This window comes from Carassius auratus, chromosome 36 (assembly GCF_003368295.1).
Source record: "Carassius auratus strain Wakin chromosome 36, ASM336829v1, whole genome shotgun sequence".
Lineage (NCBI taxonomy): Eukaryota > Metazoa > Chordata > Actinopteri > Cypriniformes > Cyprinidae > Carassius > Carassius auratus.
In genome coordinates this window covers 16,779,627-16,803,714 of record NC_039278.1, presented here as the reverse complement: position 1 = coordinate 16,803,714, position 24,088 = coordinate 16,779,627, and the positions used below count along the sequence as shown (strand labels likewise).

The 24,088-nt window shown below is 31.9% G+C and overlaps 3 protein-coding genes across 4 annotated transcripts in view; all 3 read right to left on the bottom strand.

Annotated features, from left to right (window-relative positions):
* LOC113055450 (interleukin-17 receptor D-like) overlaps positions 1 to 504 on the bottom strand; it is a 39,674-nt gene extending 39,170 nt beyond the window's left edge. The window contains exon 1 of the mRNA XM_026221767.1: positions 347 to 504. Within this exon, the coding sequence (XP_026077552.1) occupies positions 347 to 463 (117 nt within the window). The 5' untranslated portion in view covers positions 464 to 504. The remainder of the gene's footprint in view (positions 1 to 346) is intronic.
* A 2,906-nt stretch (positions 505 to 3,410) lies between these two features.
* On the bottom strand, positions 3,411 to 5,854 carry LOC113055651 (homeobox expressed in ES cells 1-like). Its single transcript, XM_026222059.1, has 4 exons — positions 5,641 to 5,854; positions 4,250 to 4,422; positions 3,788 to 3,889; positions 3,411 to 3,558 (listed from the first exon to the last, which is right to left on the bottom strand). Exons 1-4 carry the CDS (start codon positions 5,852 to 5,854, stop codon positions 3,448 to 3,450), a joined length of 600 nt encoding a protein of 199 aa, XP_026077844.1. The 3' UTR covers positions 3,411 to 3,447.
* A 2,323-nt stretch (positions 5,855 to 8,177) lies between these two features.
* Positions 8,178 to 23,471, bottom strand: LOC113055449 (DCC-interacting protein 13-alpha-like). 2 transcript variants are annotated; one of them, XM_026221765.1, is made up of 22 exons: positions 23,278 to 23,471; positions 22,457 to 22,555; positions 21,136 to 21,195; positions 20,976 to 21,047; positions 20,797 to 20,884; positions 19,612 to 19,653; positions 19,462 to 19,520; positions 17,692 to 17,838; positions 17,503 to 17,585; positions 16,339 to 16,497; positions 16,063 to 16,251; positions 15,148 to 15,190; positions 14,468 to 14,524; positions 14,269 to 14,360; positions 13,428 to 13,607; positions 13,283 to 13,335; positions 11,324 to 11,498; positions 11,062 to 11,098; positions 10,771 to 10,917; positions 9,904 to 9,954; positions 9,691 to 9,780; positions 8,178 to 9,244 (listed from the first exon to the last, which is right to left on the bottom strand). In XM_026221765.1, exons 1-22 carry the CDS (start codon positions 23,329 to 23,331, stop codon positions 9,095 to 9,097), a joined length of 2,127 nt encoding a protein of 708 aa, XP_026077550.1. In that variant the 5' UTR covers positions 23,332 to 23,471; the 3' UTR covers positions 8,178 to 9,094. The 2 variants fall into 2 exon arrangements, with proteins under 2 accessions (XP_026077550.1, XP_026077551.1); XM_026221766.1 differs by having other exon boundaries at positions 8,179 to 9,244; positions 13,283 to 13,332.
* Between the last annotated feature and the right edge of the window lie 617 nt (positions 23,472 to 24,088).

Below are 24,088 nucleotides of genomic sequence, written 5' to 3'. Positions count from 1 at the left end.
AAAAAATAAGTTTGTCTAAAACCTGCTACCATGTTATAAAAGATATACAAAGTTACAAATGTTCTTTTATGGTATCATACCTTAACTTTTAAGACTCTACATCCAAATAAACACACATAATATGTAAGATACTTGTATACAATAACACTGTTTTGTGATCACTATTTCTCCCTAGTTGTTGAATCCTGTCATTTAGACTCCAAACTCTCGTTGTAAGCAGGAAAAGAGCTGTAAATGTTCCTCTGAGGAGGTAATGTGACGTGACTAAACTTGTTGGTGAAGTTTTCAGCTCGTGGCACTGACAGAAACATCATCGTCGCACGCTAAAGCTCGAGTGTGTTTTTACCTTGTAGCTGCATTTATCCGAAGCTCCTCTCTTTGCTCCGTTCACCGAAGCGCTGCTGTAGCACACAAACACGCACAAAACCGTGAAAAAGTGAACGCGTCTCCGTGATCCAGCCATTCCTGTCCGTCCATGAAGCTCCGCTGATTGGAATGAGCGCGAGCGAGCGAGCGAGCGCGTCTCCGCGAAGATTGCGAGGGAGGTGCACGAGCCTCACAAGGTGGAGCTCTCTCTCTCTCTCTCTCTCTCTCTCTCTCTCTCTCTCTCTCTCTCTCTCTCTCTCTCTGTGTGTGTGTGTGTGTGTGTGTTTCTGTACTATGCAAATACAGTGCAAATACTGGCAAACTAATTACATATAACAATAAACACTTAACATGTATATTAATAATAACATCTCAGAAATCCAGCAATAAACGTTTATTTCATATTTTATATATATATATATATATATATATATATATATATATATATATATATATATATATTAGGGCACTAAAATATATTTTTATTATATTTATATGAATTATTGTGTTTGTTTATGCTACACATCACATTCAATCACCTGTTTAATTAAGAAATATTTTTTAATAAAGCATATAAACAAATAAAGCACATTTTTTGTGTACAGAACTAGAGAAATAAAAGACATTCCGGGTGGAAAATTAAGTTTAAGATGATGTTTTCCATTTGAAAATTATATGCGAAACCGAGCACATTTACAATAAATAATATGTTGTATGCTTTGTTTTCTGATCACATACTAACATCATCTTTCTGCAGTATACTGTATGTTAACACATTTTATGTATTAATGAAATAACCTGATTACCACACTATGAAAATAATTTTGAGACTTTTCCATTTAAACTTTCTTTGTAGACATAACTATTAATTTATAAATTGTACAGACAACAAGAATTGCTTAATTTTTGTCTTAAATGAACTAAAAAAAAACATGTTGAAACAACTGAATCACACAAAGATTAAGTTTTTTAAGTTGCCTCAACAAATGTTTTTCAGTGCAGATTCCTATGCTGTGCTTCATAATCCAAAGAGATTTCTATTTAAATTTACACAACCGTGAACAACAGTATGTATGGATACTATCATGTATATCTTTATGGAGTATAATGGATACTATTCGGAACATGTACAGGATTATTTCACAGTGCATTATTAAACCGTGTTCATTTGTACAGAGGTAAACACACTTCCACATTCCAGTGTAATTTAATTTCAGGTTTCAAAACCTGACAGACCTCATATATGAGACATTCACACCCTGTTATGACACGCTTGACACATACACATCTGAAGTATAATAGATGAGTGTGTTAATACATGCAATAGTGGATTATTAATGATTAGTGAATTTCGAATGATCTGTAGACGATATGAGGTCACTGGTTACTGCATCAGGTGTATGTTGTATGTGTTATTCACAATCTTTTAATTGCTAAGATGAACACATATTCTTAAAACTATCTATAATATTAAGATGACATACATTTGTAGTAAAATCAGACACAAAAAAGCATATTCACAACCCTCAAATCAAACTTTACCTTCAGATGATTAACAAAATCAAGCTAATATACAAGTTATGACGTGTGGACATGTGCAGGTACAAGACAGCATTTTCAGAAAAACAGTAGTACTAATTAAAAAACAGGTAAATTGTATTGTTAGAGTTGAAGAAATGGTTTTGGATTTTGGAGCACTGGATTTTGTTTCGAGTGTAAGTTGATATTCTTTCCAAATGTACATCACCTGCAAACTATTGCTTTCTGTAATTATATTTCTGGCCATGTCTCAAATGCTGGGAGAAAGAAAGACACACTGAAAGTTCGGCTCATCTGCTCTTTGATGATGTGCACCCAACGATCCTGTTTCAGATCAAACACAGAGCACTGGAGGCAAGAGGAGTCGGGTGCACAAATACACCCAGATCCTCTTTCAGCGCCACTTCTGTTCTTGACACTCACATCAAAACAAGCTGCTTTTGTTAAAGATGACCACACCTGCAATGCCCCAACAGCTTTATGATGCATTCATAATGCAGTGCCTGCATTAAAATCTGTACCATATAGCTGTAAATGTGTGGCATTGCCTTGTGAAAATGTGCTTTGATATTCTAGACAAATATAAATATTTGACCCTCTTCCTGAAATAAATGCATGGCTTTGATGTTTGAAATGTTTTTATTATTATCCAGTGTTTTGAATATAGTTTTCCTAATATTTATTAATATATATTTTATAATATTAACATAACATATATAATATAATGAATATATTCATTATATTATATAATATTACAATACATCATATTATTGCAAGGATTGAAATAATGCATTTGTTTACTTAAAGAAAGTTTTTTTTTGTAGTTTGCACTGTAAAAATATATTTCATTAAGTTAATGAAACAGTGATTATGGTTTAAGTATGCTGTAGTATTTACTAAAAATTTACATTTTTCAGTGCATCTGCAACAAAATGTATAAAAAGATAATTCCATACAATAGCGCCACCCAGTGTTTCCATATATCACAACCTATTTATATAATATAATATAATATAATATAATATAATATAATATAATATAATATAATATAATATAATATAATATAATATAATATAATATAATATAATATAATAATATAATATAATAACTGTGAAAGTGCTGGAAATCCAGTGACTTTCAAATGCAAATGTAATTCTTTTGAAATGCCAAAATTAACCCCCATGTGACCCAATCGGTACTTAATAGGTTTACTAAATTCTCATTACAAAGCACTAATTAGTTTGGAGGTGGGGGGTTTGTTTAACAGTTGGCAGAAGATAATGTTAACTTAACTCCACTTGGAACAAGAGACATTTAAATTTAAGGTTGAATTAAAAAGCTGGATTAAAACAGTGTTTATATTGACTGTATTATTATTTATTTTTAGCAAACACACAATAAAGAAATAACAATAAATGTTATTTTAAATCAGAGGTATTAATTACAAAACAGGTAAAGATATATATAAATTACAACAACATTACAGAGCGAGACAGAGCAACAGGAATAAGAAGAAGAAGAACAAATGTGGATCTGCAGCTATCAGTGTTCTTCTCTGCTGGTTTGTAAATCACTGAGGACGTTTTTCACCATGAGAAACTGAGATTCTCTGTATGAACGCTTCAGCTTCGCTCTTCTGTTCTGAAACCAAATCTAGGAGACAAACATAAAAATATTAATCAAACTGCTGCAATAAACTTAAAAGAAAATTAAAACTCTCTGACACATTTCATCATCTACAGTTCGAACATCTTCCAGTTTAGTATTATGTGTCCTATAAAGTCCTCCATCACAGGTGTGCTTATTCAAACAGCCCAAAACAAACAATATTATACTAAATACATATTATTGGTCCAATATATAGATTCAGATCAGACTTCACCTGGATTCTGTCCTCATCTAGATGCAGTTTCTTAGCAAGTTCTTCACGTATATCAATGCCCGGGTAGGAGTTCACTTGAAACACACTTTCCAATATCTTGATCTGGACATTGAAAACAAAAACAAAAAAAACTGTATAGTTAATGACAAAATGACACAAGTTACTTTTTAGTAATTATACAGAAATTCATAAATAGTTCATGGTAGCTTTCAAGGTATTTTGTGATTTCAGAATAATAATTTTGTGCATTTCAATTTGGACGTTTTAGTTGGATGTTTTTTTTTACAATTTTTAAATGTAACCTTCTTGTTTTAGAACGTTCAGATAAAATTCAAATGTAACGTTTCCATATTATTTGTAACATGATGAAATGGAATGTTGCAGCTTCACAGAACGTTCAGAAATAACGGTTTCCTAACATAAAAGGAACGTTTGACAAACACTGTATATGTCGACGTTTACCTGGACACTAGAGAAGGCCGTTCGCGGCCGGCGCCCGATGTACCAGTTCAGTGTTCTCCTGTACGAGTCTGCTGGGGATTTACTGTAAGATTTACTGTCTTCATTCACCCTAACATCCACTGAAGCATCACTGTCTGCGACCACGCCACGGTTCTGGCATGCTGGTTTCACGTCTGGAATAGATAAAAGACAATATGTTAGGAAATAAACTCCATCGGTTTGTGCGCATCATCGCTGGAACGTGAGATAGAATTGATCGGTTTGTTCGAACGGGTCGCTCAATAGAATCGGTTCAGTAAATAGAGTCATTGCTTAAAACTGTTCTCAGAAACCAAACTGCTCTATGTGTTTTTCAATTTGCTCAGCCTAAATAGGTTACATTATCTGTTCATTGTTTAGCCTAGGTAAAGTATACAGCATCGGTTTGGTTCATTCATATCTCGAAATTATTCCCCAAAGCAAATTTCATTAATAATAATAATAAATAAATAAACGGAATAAAACGTTTAATTTTGAAGTGAAAAAGAAAGACTGTAGTAATGTTTTTTATTAAAACACTCTAATAATCTTTGTTTTTATCAAGAAAACCGGTTCTGTAAAACATCGGATCGTGCGCAGACTTCGTTTGAGAGAATCGGATTGTTCGAACTGGTCGCTCAAGAGAATCGGTTCAGTAAATAGAGTCATCGCTTAAATTTATTCTCAGAAACCAAACTGTCCTATGTGTTTTCAATTTGTTCAGCCTAAATAGATTACGTTATCGGTTCATTCATATGAAATTATTCCCAGAAGCCAATTTATTTAATAATTACCAGAAAAAAAGTAATGCACTGAATAAAATGTCAATTTTGAAGTGGAAAGAAAAAAACTGATTTTTTTTTTTTTTATGTAAAACATACTAATAATCTTTGTTTTAAACGGTTCGCTGGGATATAGCGATTCATTTAAGTGAATCAGATTGTTCGAACGGTTCGACGCTGATTCAGTAAACCGAGTCATCGCTTAAATTATTCTTAAGCAAACTGCTCTCTGCGTTTTCAGTTTGTTTAGCCTAAATAATTTACATTTTTTGTTGGTCCTAATATTAACAACCAATTTTATTATTTTATTTCATTTTGAAATAATACGCTATTTACGCTATGATAATCCCCAACATTTGTTTATAAAACTGTTACTTTTAATTTCCAAATATTTTTACAATATTGTTTTATTTTAAAATATACAGAAATAGCCTAAAGGTAGCCTACACCAATTGATTTGTGCTACAAACCAGCGTGTTTGTGATAATTAATCACTCATCAATCATCAGTTATTTTATTTATTTTGCGTTTAAAATAGTTCTTTATGAAAACACACATCTTAAATTGTGCATATAGGGCGTGTTATTTTACCTGTCCAGGGTCGGTAAGGTGCTGACAGGATGGTTCTCTGATCCGGTCTGTCGAGTCCCAGGATGCTGTCGATGGTGAAGGCAGACCGTCTGGGCACCGAGTGGTTCTGATGCCCGCTCACTGTGAGAGAAGCCATCTGGAGATACAGTCCTCTTCTTCTGGTGTGATCTGAAAGCTGGAGGTTCGTCTTTATAGCTCCACACTCCCCCAACATCACTAATTAAAGCCTGAGACCGTACATTTTCCATGTGAATCGTTGGCCCTCCGCATGGGGCCCCTGGACTGCAGGTATTTCAGGGTCCAGAATGAGGCGTTCCAACCTGAAGCAGCAACCTGTTATCTTCTGGAGACACTGAATCCCTTAAAGCTGCTATTGAAAGGGACAAAACACGCCTGATGTGCCATTCTTTTTACTCACCAGGTAGAAAATTAGACTCCGTTCCCGGGATTTATCTCCTCCCCATTTCCTTGTGCCACATCTCAGTATTATGAGAAAGCAGTCAACTAGTGCCTAATCTTATTTACCTTATTTTCTACCACACAAGTTTAAAATAATAAAAAAGCCTAATGCTGTTTAAACTAATCCTGTTGAATATTTCCATTCTCTTTTGACATGCATGGAGAAAGATGCTCCGGATCACAAAAGCACAATAGCTGCCTGGCAATTTGCTGGAAGCAGCATGTAATAATTGTCTCATTCAATGCCGAACTGATCTCTTTTGGTTGCTTGGCTGCTTTTAATAAACTACTTGCTTGTTTATTTGTCTTAGGCTCTTGGAGAGCACCGAGGACACAAGCCTGGCCCCTGCGGCTCCATTGTTTTGCAAAGAATTACCAATTAGGCTTATTTAAATGCAAACCAAATGAAGACCAATTAGAAATGCATATAAAATCACTCCACACACAATACAAGCAATGTATGCTTTATTTTACAGAGATAATCCAGTTGCACAAGTTTGGAGAGTTTGATGGAGCTCATACCGAGGTTGTTTTTAAAATACTTGAAATTAAAAGCAAATTGTTTATTGGATAATATTTATTCTTAGACACTTCAGAAATATGTGACGTCTTGACATCTTAACTTGAAGATATTATTAAAAATATATACTAAAAATTGTATGAAGCTAATAGAATTAAGTTTAATTTTTAGATTTTGCATATATATATATATATATATATATATATGTACACAAGTGCATCTAAAAAATATTAAGGAAAAGTTTTTTCTTTTATTTTTTTGAAAAAAAAAAACTTAACACTAAACGGACTTGATAAAACACAATGGACCAACACCAGCAGACATCACGGCACCCAAATCATCATTGACTTCAGAAACTTCACACATGTCTTCCTCCAGACTCCAGACCTTGATTTCCAAATGAAATGCTAAATTTACTTTTATCTGAAAAGTAACAGAGTTACAGTCCAGTTCTTTTTCCTCCTTACCTCAGGTGAAATGTTTCCAACGTTTTTTTTTTCTGGCTCAGAAGTGGTTTGGTTCTAGGAATGTGACAGCTGTAGCTCTTTTCCTGAAGATGTCTGAGTGTAGTGACTCTTGATGCACTGACTCCAGCTTCAGTCCACTCCTTGTGAAGTTCTCACAAGTTCTTGAACTGGCTTTTCCTGACAATCTTCCCAAGGCTGTGGTCATCCCTTTTGCTTGTGCACACTTCTTCCTTCCAGTCAACTTTCTATGAATATATTTTGATACAGCACTCTGTGAACAGCCAGCCCTTTCAGCAATGACCTTCTGTGGCTTTCCCTCTTTTTGGAGTGTGTCGATGATTGACAGTATTTATACTCAGAATTAATCAAACTAATCAAGCTTAAAATGGAATATTCAATTTTTTTGAGATACTGAATTTTTTATTTTCCTAAGCTTTAAGTCGTAACCATCAGAATAAAAAAAAACTCTTGAAATATTTCAGTTTGTGTGCAATGAATCTAGAATTTAAGAAAGTTTGCTTTTTTGAATTATAAAAAATAAAGACCTTTTCCATGATATTCACATTTTTTGAGATGCACCTGTAATAAGATATATAGATTAACCCCTATAAATGTAACTTTTATTTAACTTGCATTTATGATATTTTTATTTACTGATTTTTATTTATTATTTATTTCTCATTGTATTATTTTCAATGTTGGAAGTAGCTGTAAAATAATATTTGTGATCTGAAGAAGTATAATAAAGTTTTTAAAAAATAAGAAAAAAAGAACACATGCCTTTAAATTATATACCAGAGTAATAAAAAAAAACAAAAAAAAAAAACAAGGACATATATTATTTCTGTAAGGCAAGTGAGCTGTTTTAAAACAGATGTTAAATACCAATCTTCACTGTACCTCATAAATCCATCAACTGATTTTGTAGAAAGACATTTAGACACAAACAGTTTCTTAAAGGATAGACATAATCATGTGCAAATGAATGCTGCACATGCTTCAAACTTAATAACAGACTGTCATGTAACAGAAAGTGTCTCAGTATATAAACCATAAAGACAGTGTTAATTACTTCACTCAATAAACCAAATAAATGAATGAGATACAGTATTTAATTAAACAAAAAACTTGAATATTTCAGTTTGCAATTCCATCACCTGTTACTTTTATCCACAAGCTGAACCATTTCAGTATATTTGGCCATTATGTGCAATGCAGACTTCAAAATATCGTATACAAAACAGAACAAAAAAAAAACGACGTCATCCCAATTTTAAAGACATTTGATCAGATGATTAAAAAAAAATTATTCCTTAGTGATCACAGTGAGTGATTACATAACGGTCTATAAAATGAATCACATATGAGTGTGTAGATGAAAAATATTATGAAACATTGTTGCAATAGCTCAAGGACAAAAAACAGAACTGTATTAATAACAAAGACATATTATAAATCGTTTTGAAATGCAGTAGGATGAACCTCACAGAATCTCTCAAGAATGGCTCATATTTCAGAAACAATTGATTTCCCCCGGTTAAGATATTTAGTATTATTTCGATTTACCATAATGCATCACATTCTTGACCTGTTTTGTGAAATTCACTCTCAATTCTTCCACCGTTGACATGATACGAACGAAAAAACATGCAGCCTTAAAACATTATCAGTGAGAACAGAAAACCAAACCCTTAACATATTTAGTATTAAATCAGATATTATTCACACGTGCAACTTGATCGAAATATAGCAATAAATTCCTTACGTCTTCATCATGGTAGTGGATTCATTTTTACACATACATATATAAAACCCTCTAAAAGCAAATGCAGTTCAATAACGGATATGGTAAAAATACAGGATTCCTACAAATAACAACTTCGACAATTAAAAAGAATTCACTTTTTTTTTTCCATATTTAAATCATTGCTTCTGCAGGCCACTCTGGAGAACCCTTGAAGAACAGGAAGTGATATATTTGTTGAATCCAAGCACTGAACGGTTTTCATCAGGCATTTGATTCGCCCTTTTTCTGCCCCTCCTCTCCTGCCTCGCTGTCCTCTGATTGGCTGTTGCTTAGGACCAAGAACTGTCCATCAGCAGCTGATTGGCTGGGTCGACTAGAGGTGGCTATCAAACGGCTTTGTTCCTCGAGATCCTGTAGGTTTAGAAACCACAGCTTTGTATTTATTTATTTTTAAATTTATTATTTTATTCAGTAAGGATGCATTCAGTTAATCAAAAGTGACGGTAAAGACATTTATAAAAAAATTCTATTTCACATAAATGCTGTTCTTCTTTCTATTGCCCAAAAAAAGAAATTCAGTTTGTAGAAAAAAATTACATTGATAATAATCAGAAATGTTTTAGTATATTAGAATGATTATTGATGGAACGTGACACTGAAGACTGGAGACATGATGCTGAAAATGTAACTTTGCATCAGAGCAATAAATTACATTTTATATTATATTCAAATAGAGAACAATTATTTTTCATTATAATAATTTTTCACAATTTTACTGTATTTTTAATCACATCAATGCAGCCTTGAGAGACCTCTTTAAGAAACATTTAAAAATCGTACCAATCCAAAACCTTTACCTTCTCGATCTGTTTTTGTTTATGAAGTTCTTCTTGTTGTTTCTCCTTGGCTTTGTCCAAATCTCTCTGTTTCTGTGTGGCTTTGCGGTCCTAACAGGAAAAAATGTGTGCATATTGATGCATATCATCCGCATTATCAATTTTATTTGACCTAACGTGAATTTCTGCACAGAGAGAGTAATTTGAAATCAAATAAATGAAGGATTTTCTCACCATCTCAGAGTGGAGGGCGATCTGCTTCGCCAGTCCTACACTGTCACAGATCTAACAATCAAGAGCATCAACATCACCCAGATGAGCTTCAAAAGACCTCAAAAACATCCATATTCTTCAAAATCAGATGTCCTTATTACTGTATAAGTTTATAGAAGTATAAAACATAAGTAAAAAAATATGTTTAAATAAAAGTCTATAATTAAATTATATACATATATATTATATACATAAATACCAAATAAATTATATCTAAACTTAATATAACAATATATTTCCTAATATTAATATAATAACTACTATGTCTGTGTTTGTGTAAATAATAATTTAATATAAGTTATATATTATAGACTAATATAATACATATATTTTATAGTAATATTATAAAATATAATATATAATATTAAATTATTGATATAATAATTTATAATTTAAAATTATATAAAATAATATATTATACTTTTATGTATACTAAAATTATAGTATAATGTAATATATAAATATAATATTGAAATATGCATTATTATATTCATATTTTTATATTCATATCATATTAAATTATTAATACAATAATTTATAATTATATATATGTGTGTGTGTGTGTGTAATGTAAATAAATTATAATATAACATACATATATTTAGCTTAATATATTCATATTATTTTTAGATATTTTATTTGATATTATATTTTATTTTGAAAATGTAATATAATAATATAAAAATAATAATACAAATATTAAAATATATTTTAATATAATTTAATATATTATAATTTTATATATATATATATATATATATATATAAAAAAAAATTAAATTTTTTTTTTTAAATTATTATTATTAAGCCGAGATCAGGGTATTTGTACCTTCTCTCCATCATTGTTTGACTCAAAGACGTAGCAGACTGTGACGGGTCGTCCGTCCATTCGTCCTCCTGCCGTCTTCAGCACAAAACCAAGAAGGCGCTTGTTCTCCTGATGTGACGCACACAGCACAACGCTGGAGAGAGGAAACTGAGGGACGATAACAAACACTGACTTTAATACAGCGCTGGATTGGGTCTGAACACTCAGTGTGAGCAGTACAAGCTAAATAATACATGAACCTTACATTCTGTGAACAAAAAAGTAACATAAATTACAAAACTAAGGACTTACCCATAGTCTTGTGACTTGTGTCTGTGGGTCAATAAGCCTAGAAATAACCAAACAGAAGATTTTAAGAGACGTTAAACTATGTTGTAATGTAACCCTAGACCAAAATCTTAAAAAATATATTTTTTTCACATTTTGCGTAACGTTTGTCCATGCAAAACTCTGTTCAAATCATGCCACTGAAGTGCTGCTTGACATTTTATGACTTGTATAAAGACAGGAACAGTACAGAACAGCTGTGAGACCAGCGAACTCAGTAACTGACTTGAGGCATTCACAGGTGACGAGCAGATGAGACTCGGTCATCCTGAAGATGTTGTGAATGGCTCGGGCGGCCAGGATCTGTCTCATGGTCTCATAGATGACGTCTGCGCTCTCTGTGGCCTTCACCTCCATGCAGCCCAGGAACCGGACGATGTAAAGCTGGTGCAGAATCGAGTCTGAAACCACACGAGAGACCAACATGAAATCAATGCATTTTCTTAATAAAAGTCATATTGTGCATGCATCAAAAACACACCAGAATGCAATAACTTGCTCTGCTTTTCTCCTCATGTACAAAAAAAGGAAAAAATATTATTAATTAATCATATGATAGTCTGCTTTGGATAGTTCAATAAAATCAGATGAATATAAATCAAGTGCCAGCCTCAGTATGTCCCAGGATATTCTATTTTTTATCAGAAAATACATTGCATTGTGTAAATTAACCTGTTAAATGTCACTGGCCCACCGGTGGGCCCACTTGCTATTACATGTTTTAAACAGGAATATCTTAGTCTGAACCTAAAGTAATCTTGACAAACTATTTTCATTGGAAAGCTTAGTTTTGATATTTGGTGAGTTATTTTTTAGATATTTTACAGAGCAACAGTCTTCATTAATTTATTAAAATGCAAAATTTATAAGAGTCAGAGAGTGCGTTCTGACTTTTATTTTAAAATGGGGATGCAGTCATGAAAAATCAGTATAAATCTTTATTTATTTTCATGGAGAGTGTTCAAAAGATAACATCCATTTTATTTTTTGAGAAAAAAAGATCTTAAAGTGTTTTGAATCTATAGAAAAAACAACAGATTATCCTTTTTTTGATGCATTGTGAACTATAGTCCAGGGTTCTCATAGCATGTCTTATATGTTTTTTGAGGTTGAATATAATCAAATACTGCCAGACTGACCCTTAATACTTCTGATGGTGATGTCTAATTCATAAATATTGAGAAATGTATGGAAAAACATGTTTCATTTATGGAAATGAAGGCGTCCTTAAATGGTCACTAATGGGGTTTGATGGTCATCTAGTGGAAAAGTTTGGTACTACGCCCGAACAAAATCTCACTGAAAGCACGTTTTTTTGAGATATCAACTTCAAATTTGGAACATAACTTGTGCAGAATTTTGGTTTTGATTTTCTAGCAGTTTTAAAGTTAAACATGTTTTGTAAAATATATATTTTATATACAAAATAAATATTTATTATATTTCATATTTTCATAAACCTAAACTTCCGTAACTTTTTGTTATACAATCTTATAAAATAATCTGTCAAGAGACCAACCTTCAGTTTACTATTAAAGAAACAGCACACACATCAATTTTAAATAAGTCATTAAAAGACAATTAAACATTAACAGTTTTATTTTTTTATTTTGAACTCATGTTCTAATTATTTATACACATTTCAAATTTTGGCTTTTTAAAATCTTTTTGAAAGTAGTCTCTTCTGCTCACCAAGGCTGCATTTATTTGATTAAAAATATAGCGAAAACAGCAAAAATTGTGAAATATTATTACAATTCAAATTTTCTATATGAATATATTTTAAAATGTAATTTTTATTTTTTTAAATAGCAGACGGATATTTGAATATATATTAAAATGTAATTTATTCCTGTGACCAAAGCTGTATTTTCAGCATCATTACTCCAGTCTTACGTGTCACATGATCTTCAGAAATAATTCTGATATGATGATCAACACAAAGTTAATGTTAAAGGCAGTTTTGTTGCTTCATATTTTTTAGGAAACCCTGATGAATGTTATTTTTCGGGATTCTTTGATGAACAGAGAATTCTTTGAAATAGAAATCTTTAGTTACATGACTTTACTGTCACTTCTGATTCATTTAATGTGTATTTGCTGACTAAGAGTATTCATTTCTTTCAAAACAAAACTGCCCCCAGACTTTTTGAGCAGTAGTCTAAACATATCTTCATAAATATACCTTCACTTTCTTCAGACTTTGACCCTCCAGATTCACCAAACGGGTTGGTCCTTCTTTCAGCAAAGGGAAAAACACAAACCAGAGCTGAGTAATCCAGCTAATAACAATCAACAGTAAACTGTCCTGCAGAGATTCGAGCACACACCTTCCCTGAGCGCCGCTCTTGGCCTGACTCGTGTGCTCCTCGCTGACCGGTGAGATGATGTCAAACTGAATGGGCGTGTCCGGAGCCACCAGCGAATCCAGAGACAGAGACGACAGCGCCGGAGACTCGGAGCCCGCGGAGCACTGACTGCCCGAACGATCCGTTTTGAGTCGACCTTGCCTTCAGACGCATTTATAAACACAACATGGAATCATTTAAAATCAGATCTCTTTGATGAGGGAATGTATCCTTTGCAGTGAATGGGTGCCGTCAGAATGAGCTGATAATCCACAGTCCATCAGTTAACATCTTGTGAAGACAAAAGCTGCATGTTTGTAAGAAATAAATCCATCGCTTTTAACTTCTGGTTAAAATCATAATAACGCTTCCTCCAGTTTTCTCTCACATCAAATCAAGACACATATTTGTTTAAATGTTTAGAGCTGTTTTGGCTTGTAAACGGTGCTAGATTTCTTTTCTGATTCAGACGAGATTACTTTTTCACCGGAGGAAGCGTTATTATGGATTATGGATTCTTATTTTAACCAGAAGTGAAAAACCTCTTCATGATGGATTTATTTTTTTACAAACATGCAGCTTTTCTCTTTTTGGGACATTAACTGATGGACTGGAGTGCTGTGGATTATTGTGATGTTTTTATCAGCTCTCATTCTGACGGCACCCATTCACTGCAGAGCATCCATTGATGAGCAAGTGATGCAATGCTACATTTCTCCAAATCTGATGAAGAAACAAACCCATCTGCATGTTGTATAGTCTGGTAGTGAATATATTTTCAGCTGATATTCATTATTGGGTGAACTAATCTTTAAAATCTCACGTGCTCGGTCTGAAACTGTCGTGCCGCTGCTGGAAGGAAGGTGAAGGAGTTACAGCCTCCAGAGCCGATTGATTCACTCTCGCTGCGATTTCCTGCCGAAACGAGAAACATTAGCAATAACTGACTTGAAAACACATTTAAGGTATTTGATCATGTTTGCAGAGGTTTAGGGTTTCATGCATCTGTACTCCACACTCACCTCTGGGTTCTCACTGAGGTATATCCTCTTAGAGATGTTGTTTATGGTCGCAATCCACTAAAATAAAAATAAAAACGTGTACAATATTTCCGATTGGTGAGTCTGATGAGCTGCCCATCAACAGCATGTTTAGAGTCATACTTCAATGAATGACTGAATAAATAAATAAATACATTTTATTTGTCCATCTACTGCATTTTGTAATGCTGATTGTAATTTTAAAGAAACAGGTAACAATTACAGTAATGAGAATATAATGAAAATTACAACTATGAGAATTGAGAGAAAATATTAGTAAATATATATATTAAAATATTATTTAATATATATATTCAAAAAGTTTAGGGTTGGTAAAGGTTTTATTTAGTTTTTGTAATGCTCAAGAAACATTTTTGATTATCATCAATGTTGAAAACGATTTTTGCTGCTTTTTATTTTTGTGGAAAATGATGCATTTTATTTTTCTGGATTCTTTAAAGAAACACAAAGTTCAGAAGAACAGCGTTTATTTGAAATAGGAATGTTATAACAACATAAATGTATTCACTGTCTCTTTTGATCAAGTTAATGCATCCTTGCTGAATAAAAGTATGAATTTCTTGCTGACTACATTTTTTAACAGTAGGAATTTAATTCTAATCATAATTGATTTTGTGGTGAAATCAAGAGAAGCTCCTCACCTCCTCACAGTCTTTCCTGCTCTCCGCCTGTAATATGACGGCCCTGCGGTACAAACAGAAACAATATCTGACAGATGTACTGAGAAAGGATCAGACAGTTGAGTTTAAACTGGATCAGCATTTGGGAATTTCATTGGCAGCTGTACAGTGTTTACATTCCTTTTACTACACTGATACCAGAAGAACATGGGAAGTAACCAAACCATTTTGGAGGATTTTAGATTTTCCCACCCTTATCCCCAGATCATCCAACATGCAGATGAGTTTGTTTCTTCATCAGATTTGGAGAAATGCAGCATTGCATCACTTGCTCAGAAATGGATGCTCTGCAGTGAATGGGTGCCGTCAGAATGAGAGTCCAAACAGCTGATGAAAACCACAATAATCCATAAAAATCCATCAAAATATGTATTAAGAGCTGTTTTGGAGACTGTTTTGGCTTGTAAACATCACTTGAACTGTGCAGATTTCTCTCCTGGTTCAGACAAGACACCGGACCATTATTATGGATTATAGACAGTTAAAAGTTAAATCATCTTAATGATGGATTTGTTTCTTACAAACACAGCTTTTCTCTTCTCAAGACATTAACTGGTGCACTGGAGTGCTGTGGATTACTTGTGGATTACTGTGATGTTTTTATCAGGACTCTCATTCTGACGGCACCCATTCACTGCAGAGCATCCTAAATTTCTTAATGCTACATTTCTCCAAATCTGACGAAGAAACAAACTCATCAACATCTCAGATGGCCTGAGGATGAGGACATTACCAGCATTATTTTATAACAAGCCGTTTCAGCATCTCAGTCACCACAGAGGTGAAATGACTGCAGTAATACCGTAATAACTACTAGTACAAGAACATGCAATGGTCAGAACTGTACAAGACAGATTTGTGCACTGAAAATCGTACTTCTTGCCATTAAATGATGTGATCTGAAAGCAGAAGCGTCGGTCATCACAGTCCACAGCCATGACGGAGCAGTTGTCGATGTCCATAACGAGACCTCCGGCGACGTCTCCACGCGACTGGCTCATGAGGTTTCCTCCCTGCGTGAAGAAATACTGACGATCCCAAGCAGACGACACCAGACTCGTCTTACTGGCGGGGAGAAGCGTGAGATCGTTAGAAATGCAGACGACTCGACTGAAGCACAGACATGTGGACTCGTGGCTGACGCGGTCGTACTAGCGAGTGTTGAGGTAGCCGGCCTTGCGGGTCAGATTGCGGTTCACAGGGATCTTGTTGGGATCCGGGTCGGGCATGTAGAGCGGGTCACTGGCCGCTTTCAGGTCCTGAATCGTCTGCTCGGTCGCTTCAGCATCGCTGTCCATTTCCCTGCGAACACTACAAGCACAAAGAGAACAAAGACATGACATTTTGGAATAACCCATTAACTATTGTTCTCTCATCTGAATTAAAACACATGCAAACAAACACACCACATTTATTTATTACACTGTCTTGTTAAAGTAATGACTGAAATAATGTGCTTGCATGCAAAGAATAATTTAGAATAAGTTAAACATTACTTAAACAGAATCAGTAGTGTGCAATACTTAAGAAATATAAAATACAATAACAAACGTTTTGGTTTATAATGTTTTTGAAAGAAGTCTCTTCAACTCACCAAGGCTGCATTTATTTGATTAAAAACAGTAATATTATGAAAAATTATTACAATTTAAAATATTTGAATATATAGTAAAATGCAATTTATTCCTGTGATCAAAGTTGTATTTTCAGCATCATTACTTCAGTCTTCAGTTTCACATGATCTTCAGAAATCATTCTTTGCTGCTCAAGAAACATTTAAAATGTACATGTGACCCTGGAGCACAAAATCAGTCTTGAGTCTCTGAGGTGTATTTGTAGCAATAGCCAAAAAAAAAAACATTGTATGGGTCAAAATTATTGATTTTTATTTTATGCCAAAAATCAATAGGATATTAAGTAAAGATCATGTTCCGTGAAGATCTTTAGTAAATTTCCAATCGTTGATATATAAAAACCTGATTTTTAATTAGTAAAATGCATTGCTAAGAATTAACCTGGACAACTTTAAAGCAGATTTTTGCAGTATTTTGATTTTTTTTGCACCCTCAGATTAGATTTACAAATAGTTGTATCTCGGCTAAATATTGTCCGATCCTAACAAACCACACATCAATAAAAAAAAAGATGATTTATTCAGCTTTCACATGATGCATAAACCTTAATTTAGAAAAACGGACCCTTATGACTGGTTTTGTGGTCCAGGGTAACATATGTCTCATACTAATCTTTATTTCAGTTAACAAAATCTATTTTTTTAATTTTATTTTAACAATAAGAACACAGACTGAAACTCACTTCTGGACACTGGTTCCAATGTTGGTGAGAAACTCCTCCCACTGCTGCGTCAGATTCTCTGAGCCCAGTTTGAAGAAACTGATCTGAAGAGAAGCAAACAACAGTGAGTTATAAAGCTCCTCTGTTATCAGATGGTGTTGTGAATGGAGGATGAGGGCTGTAGCTGATGTTTGACAGCGGTATCAACACCTGCGCCTGCATGTATCCCAGCAGCGGCTCCAGCAGAGCCATCTTCTTCTTGTACTGCAGCATGTTGAGCGATGCGAAGTACTGCATTATGGTCTCGTGCTGTTTTTTCCTGGACGTGTAGACGTCCTCCATCACTTCATTCTTCACCTGCAGTGAACACATGCATGACATCACTTAATGCGGGGCGGGACGTGATTTTAAAGATTGGGAATTGACTGGATGGTGAAAAGTGCCTCTATAAGCTGAGCAAAGATTACTGGAATACGGTTTACGAGGAAATACTATTCAGCTTTTCTACTTAAAAATGTCATGCTTAATTCAAGGTTCCTTGCGGTTTCTCTGTTGTTTACTAGCGATTTCTGAGTTTTTTTTGTTTGTATATTTTGTTTCAGTGGTATAAGACATGCAGTTAAAAAATGTCATTAGTGAAAAATTTTAATTATCCTAAAAATTATTTTACATTTATTATATATTTAAATGTCTTATTATTTCTTATTTTAGTTTAGCAAAACTAAAACTATATAAAAAAAAATGTTGCATGAAATAAAATAAAATTGATCTAAAATAAAATATAAAAAAGCTTTCCCAGGCAACATTTCTCTTTTTTCCCATTTAGCTTGATAACCTGATGTACTATAATAACTAAAACTGAAATAAATAATAAATAATAAAAAACTATATGAATACATTTATAAATTACAAACGCTAATGAAGGAACTGAAATACATAAAAAGTACAACAAAATTACTAAAACGTTAATCAAAGAAGCAAAAATATATAAATGAAATGAAAATATCTGAAACTATCTGTGCAGTCTCAATGATACTAAAATAACTCTGAAGCAAATGTGATTTTAGATTAGAATTTAAAATCACCTGCACTGATGAAAAAAGTGCAATAAGAAGCTAAATATAAAGTACATTTTGACTTGATTTCTGAGTGTATTTTTTATATTTATATTTTTTTCTTCGGTATAAGACATGCAGTTAAAAAATAAGATGCCTTGTTGACATCAGTGAAAAATGACACTTATACAATTTTTTTTATTATTATTATATATTTAAATGTATTATTATGTATTATTATAGTTTACCAAAACTAAAACTATAAAACAATTTGTTGCATGAAATAAAATATAATTTATCTAAAATAAAATATAAAAATAACTTATTTTATTTCAGCTAGTTTCCCAGGCAACATTTCTCTTTTTTCCCATTTAGCTTGATAACCTGATGTACTAAAATAACTAAAACTGAAATAAATAATAAATAATAAAAAACTATATGAATACATTTATAAATTACAAATGCTAATGAAGGACCTGAATAAATATATAAAAAGTACAACAAAATTACTAAAACTTTAATCAAAGAAGCAAAAATATACAAATTAAATTAAACTATCTGTGCTCAATGATACTAAAATAACACTGAAGCAAATGTGATTTTAGATTAGAATTTAAAATCACCTGCAACGATGAAAAAAAGTGCAATAAGAAGCTAAATATAAAGTACATTTTGACTTCATCTTAACTGGATTAAACTGAATAGTGAAATATCTGTTCGATATTTTCTTCTTTTCTTATCCTAGACAAGGACACGTCTCAGAATCTGATTAACTCTCAGTGTGTGTGTCTGAGTAAATGAGCACATTAAAACACACACACATACACGTTACACTCTGTACGTGTCAGTATGAGGACAGGCGGAGCGGAATGCAAACCAACCAGCTGTCAATCATAAAACAGTGTGAATTCAACCAATGCCACACCTTCTCATTCTCCCGTCGTTTAGACAGTCGACTGTATCTGTTTACAGCTGCGTCGTGTTCTGAAATCAAATATGTTGAATATAATGAAGCAAAAAAACAATGGTTACCTTATCAAATGATGCAGAAACTATGTGGAAAAAAAATGCTTACCATCACTTGCAATCTGAAACACTTCCTTCAGGATGACAATCTCTGGAGACAATAAGAGGAAGTCAGTCAGTCAGCGCATTACACTAGAGTTAACTGAAATACATCTAAAATTGCGACAACAACAAAAAAAATTCATTACTTTAAATTAGGCATTAAATGAAATAAAATATAAAAATATAAAGTTTCAGAGTATTTAAATATTAATAAATATTATAAAGAAAATTCTGCAACACTACTTATTTTATTTAGTTTAACTTGATGTTATAAAATAACTAAACGAAAACTAAATTTAAAATTAAAACTGTTGACATATAAAAAAACTACTAGAAAAAAAGACCAAAAATAAAAATAAAAATAAATCTTTAACTTAAATTAGAATGAAAAATTCAAAATTAAAAAATGCAAAATGTGTTTCAAAATATTAACAAAAATTATTATTTAAATTCAGTATCTTGATGATACTAAAGTTTTATACAGGTGCTTAACAAATAAATGATTACCGTAAATGGGCAGGGAACATTAATATATAGTTAAATACATTATTATATGAAAGGAAAAAGATACATTTACTGAATAAAATATATATATATATATATATATATACACTTTATAGACATATAAAAAAAATACAAAAAAATAAAGTCCTACAAAAACTATAAAATTGTAATAAAATTTAAGTGGAAGATTCAAAATACTAATAAAAACTATAATAGTGTCTCAGTTATTCCATAATTACATTGATTTACACAGCTGCTTAACAAATACATTACTAATTGAGCATGAAACATTAATATATAGGCAAATTACTTTATATGTTATAAAAAATAAAACTTATTTTTTACTGTAATAAAAAAATATTACAAAATATTACAAAAAGCCCAAAAGATTACTAAAACTAACTGAAATTAAAATAAAACTATAAAATTAATAAAAACTATAATGATATCTCAGTGAATAATATTACAAAGCTACTTAACAAAATGACTAAGGTCAGGAAAATATATAAAATGTATACATAAATATAAAATATGAAATATATGAAAAGAAAGAGAGACATGAAATAGCACAGATTACACATCTATGAACGGTTGCCTTTGTTTAAGAATCATTATAAAACAAACACTTGACAACAAAATAGTAGACCAATCAGAACGCTCTACCCCATAATGCACTGCTGTGTCCTACCTCTCAGGTCTCTCTCCTGAAACTGTGTGATGGGGAACATCATGGCGTCTGCGAGCTGAGTGGAGAGAACGGCGTGACACGAGCTGAGCTGAAAGAAAACACACAGAGTCACTCACACACACACACACACACACACACACACAGATCCACAGCACCTTCGCTACATCACGAGTTCTGACCTCGTCAATGACTTTGGCAAACTGCTGCAAAGTGGAGCTCATGACCTCATCATCACCTCCCAGAGGAAAACGCTGCACAGCAGAGAGAGATACTGAACTATAACAGAGAACTCCAGAGAGATGAGATATTATGTGTTAAAGCATCGAAAGGCAGAATCACCTGCTTCTCGTAGTCCTTCAGTAATCTAGACGTCAGATGTGTGGCAGCACTCAGTTCATTCTGAAAGCAGAAGCACACAAGTCTCATCAAAAATAAAGTCATAAGAGAAAATAACATTAGGTATGACAAAAATTAAGCTTTTTTATTATTGTGAATATTATTTGTAATATTATGAATGCTTATTTTTATTTATTTATAATTTATATTATTTAATATTGTTGTTGCTGACAGTACATTTTTTTTAAATATCAATAATTTATATTATTATTTTATCTCATTTTATCTTCTTAATATTGATATACAGATAGTATCACTCATAGTAATTTTGTAATAATATCAATAATATACAATAGTTTTATTTTATATTTAATAATACAATTAATAATTACTATTACATTTAATTACTGTCATTATTAAGACTGATATGATTATTAACAATAATAAAAATAATAATAATTGAATGATATTAATAATATACAATAGAATTATTAAATCTCATGGACATTATTATTAATATTTTAACAATGATTATTAATACTATATTACTAATAATATATAAAACTATTGTCATATCTTGTAATATAATGAATATGTATTATTCATATTTCAATAATGATTATTTTTACTATATTAATAATAATATATATAACTATTATCATATCTTGTAATATAATTCATATTTATTATTTTTAATATTTTTATAATAATTATTACAATTTTAATAATAATATATACAACTATTTTCATATCTTGTAATATAATGGATATTTATTATTATTAATATTTTAATAATGATTATTATTACTATATTAATAATAATATATAAAACTATTGTCATATCTTGTAATATAATTATTATTTATTATTATTATTATTTTAATAATGACTATTATAACTATATTAATAATAATATATAAAACTATTGTCATATATTGTAATATAATTCATATTTATTATTATTAATGTTTTAATAATAATTATTACTATATTAATAAAAATATATACAACTATTTTCATATCTTGTAATATAATGGATATTTATTATTATAAATATTTTAATTATTATTTAAAACAACAACAACAATAATATATTACTGTTAATAATAAATATATATTAGAAAAATTATTAATATATATTGCATGGAGAAATAAAAACGTGGGTTTAATTTTCCCTATCCAAAATATGATTTCTACTGTCTATCTTTCGTTTTTGGTGTGCATTATGATCATGGCAAGATCTTGAGGTTGTGTCTGATTCATCCATTTAGACTAAATCTGCGATCTCTATTATAATGTGACAGCTGATCGTCTATGTTCTCACCTGAGCGTCGTAGATTCTCTGCATGGCTTTGAAGAGCTGACTGAAATAACTGGATGTAGCTGCTGTATCTTCCTCAAACACACCGAGCAGAGAGCGAGTCTGAAAAACACCAGCAATATACATCTGCAAGATGTCTGTTGGGCATCTGGAAAGCATCTGCTGTGTACAAACATCTGATAGAAGACTTTTTACATACATAAACATCTTAAAGACATCTTCTAAAGGTCTATTTGACATCTGACAGGTAAACAAAAATCCTGTATTGTTTTGCAGATGTAAATGCAGACATCAAGCAGAGTCTCTGAGATATAAAAGTGCTATTAGCAATACGTCTATATGATGCATTTCCTATAATAAGATGTATAAAATAGGACTAGATGTTTAGACACGCCTTCAATATGTTATTACTATCATGAAATGTGTTGTTCATTATTAAAAATTGGATGCATGTCAAACAGGACCCCAGACTTAATTTCTGAAGCTCTGTTGAGACATTTCAGACTCAAGTGTGACTTTAAAGCAGAGTGATACAGAAACGAGTTGTGAACACGAACATTCACTCTGATTGGTGAAGACTGTTTTTTTCTGAATTACAGATTTAATCATTTAAAAAGTCTCGCTGTAGTTTTATGATATATTTGTGACATGATTTCATGATCAAATAACTGATAATTGTCAAAACTGATCGAAACGAGTCTGATCAAAGCATCAGGATGAACAGACACACAGCGAGAGCAGCAGATGTTTATTATGATCAATGTTTGTTTATTAATTTCTGTTAGCATGCTGGCTAAACGCTGCTGGTTTAACGTTAAAGTTACCTGCGGACTGTCCTCCAGAGTTTCCTCTATTGGTAATTTATCGATTCCTGGCATGATTGCAGATGTACCGCGAGCGCAACGAACTATTTACTTTATTATTCAGAAACAAAAGTCACAATGTTGTAATATTGATCTCCGCTTTTTTACTGACAAATCAACACCCAACCGGATCCGCCCACAAATGCGGAAGTCCCGCCTCCTCTCCCCGCTGATTGGCGGAGGCGCTGTGGCTACTATGATGATGTCCGCGCTTGTTTATAAGAAATAAAAGCCATTCGTGGCTCTCTGATGGTTTATAATATTATTTTTTTTTAGAGAAGTTTTTCATGTATGTTTTTTTTCCTAATCCACTCAAACTTTTTATAATATTTATACATTAATTTATAAACCTTTCAGAAGTATGCCAGAATAATGTCTGTTAGTTGTTTTTTCAAATGTTGTATTAAAATAAAATAAAATAAACATAAAATAAAATAAAATTAAATTAAAAACTGTGGCTCTTATAAAAATACATGAAATTTTAGTTTGCAAATGTGTGGGGAAAATTAAATAATGTTGATTATCTGAAGTCAATATGGGTTGAAACCTTTCAGAAGTATGGCAGGCTGATAGCTGTTAGTTGTTTGTCAAATAAAATAAAATAAAATGTAATCAAAAGCTGTGGCTCTTATAAAAATTATATTAAATAATGTTCATTATCTGATGTTAATAGGGGATAAATATTATTAAAATAAAATTTATATAAATATTATTATATTAGCAAAATATTTAATTCATGGATGTATTTTTTTAGAATCACTTACTATTTATA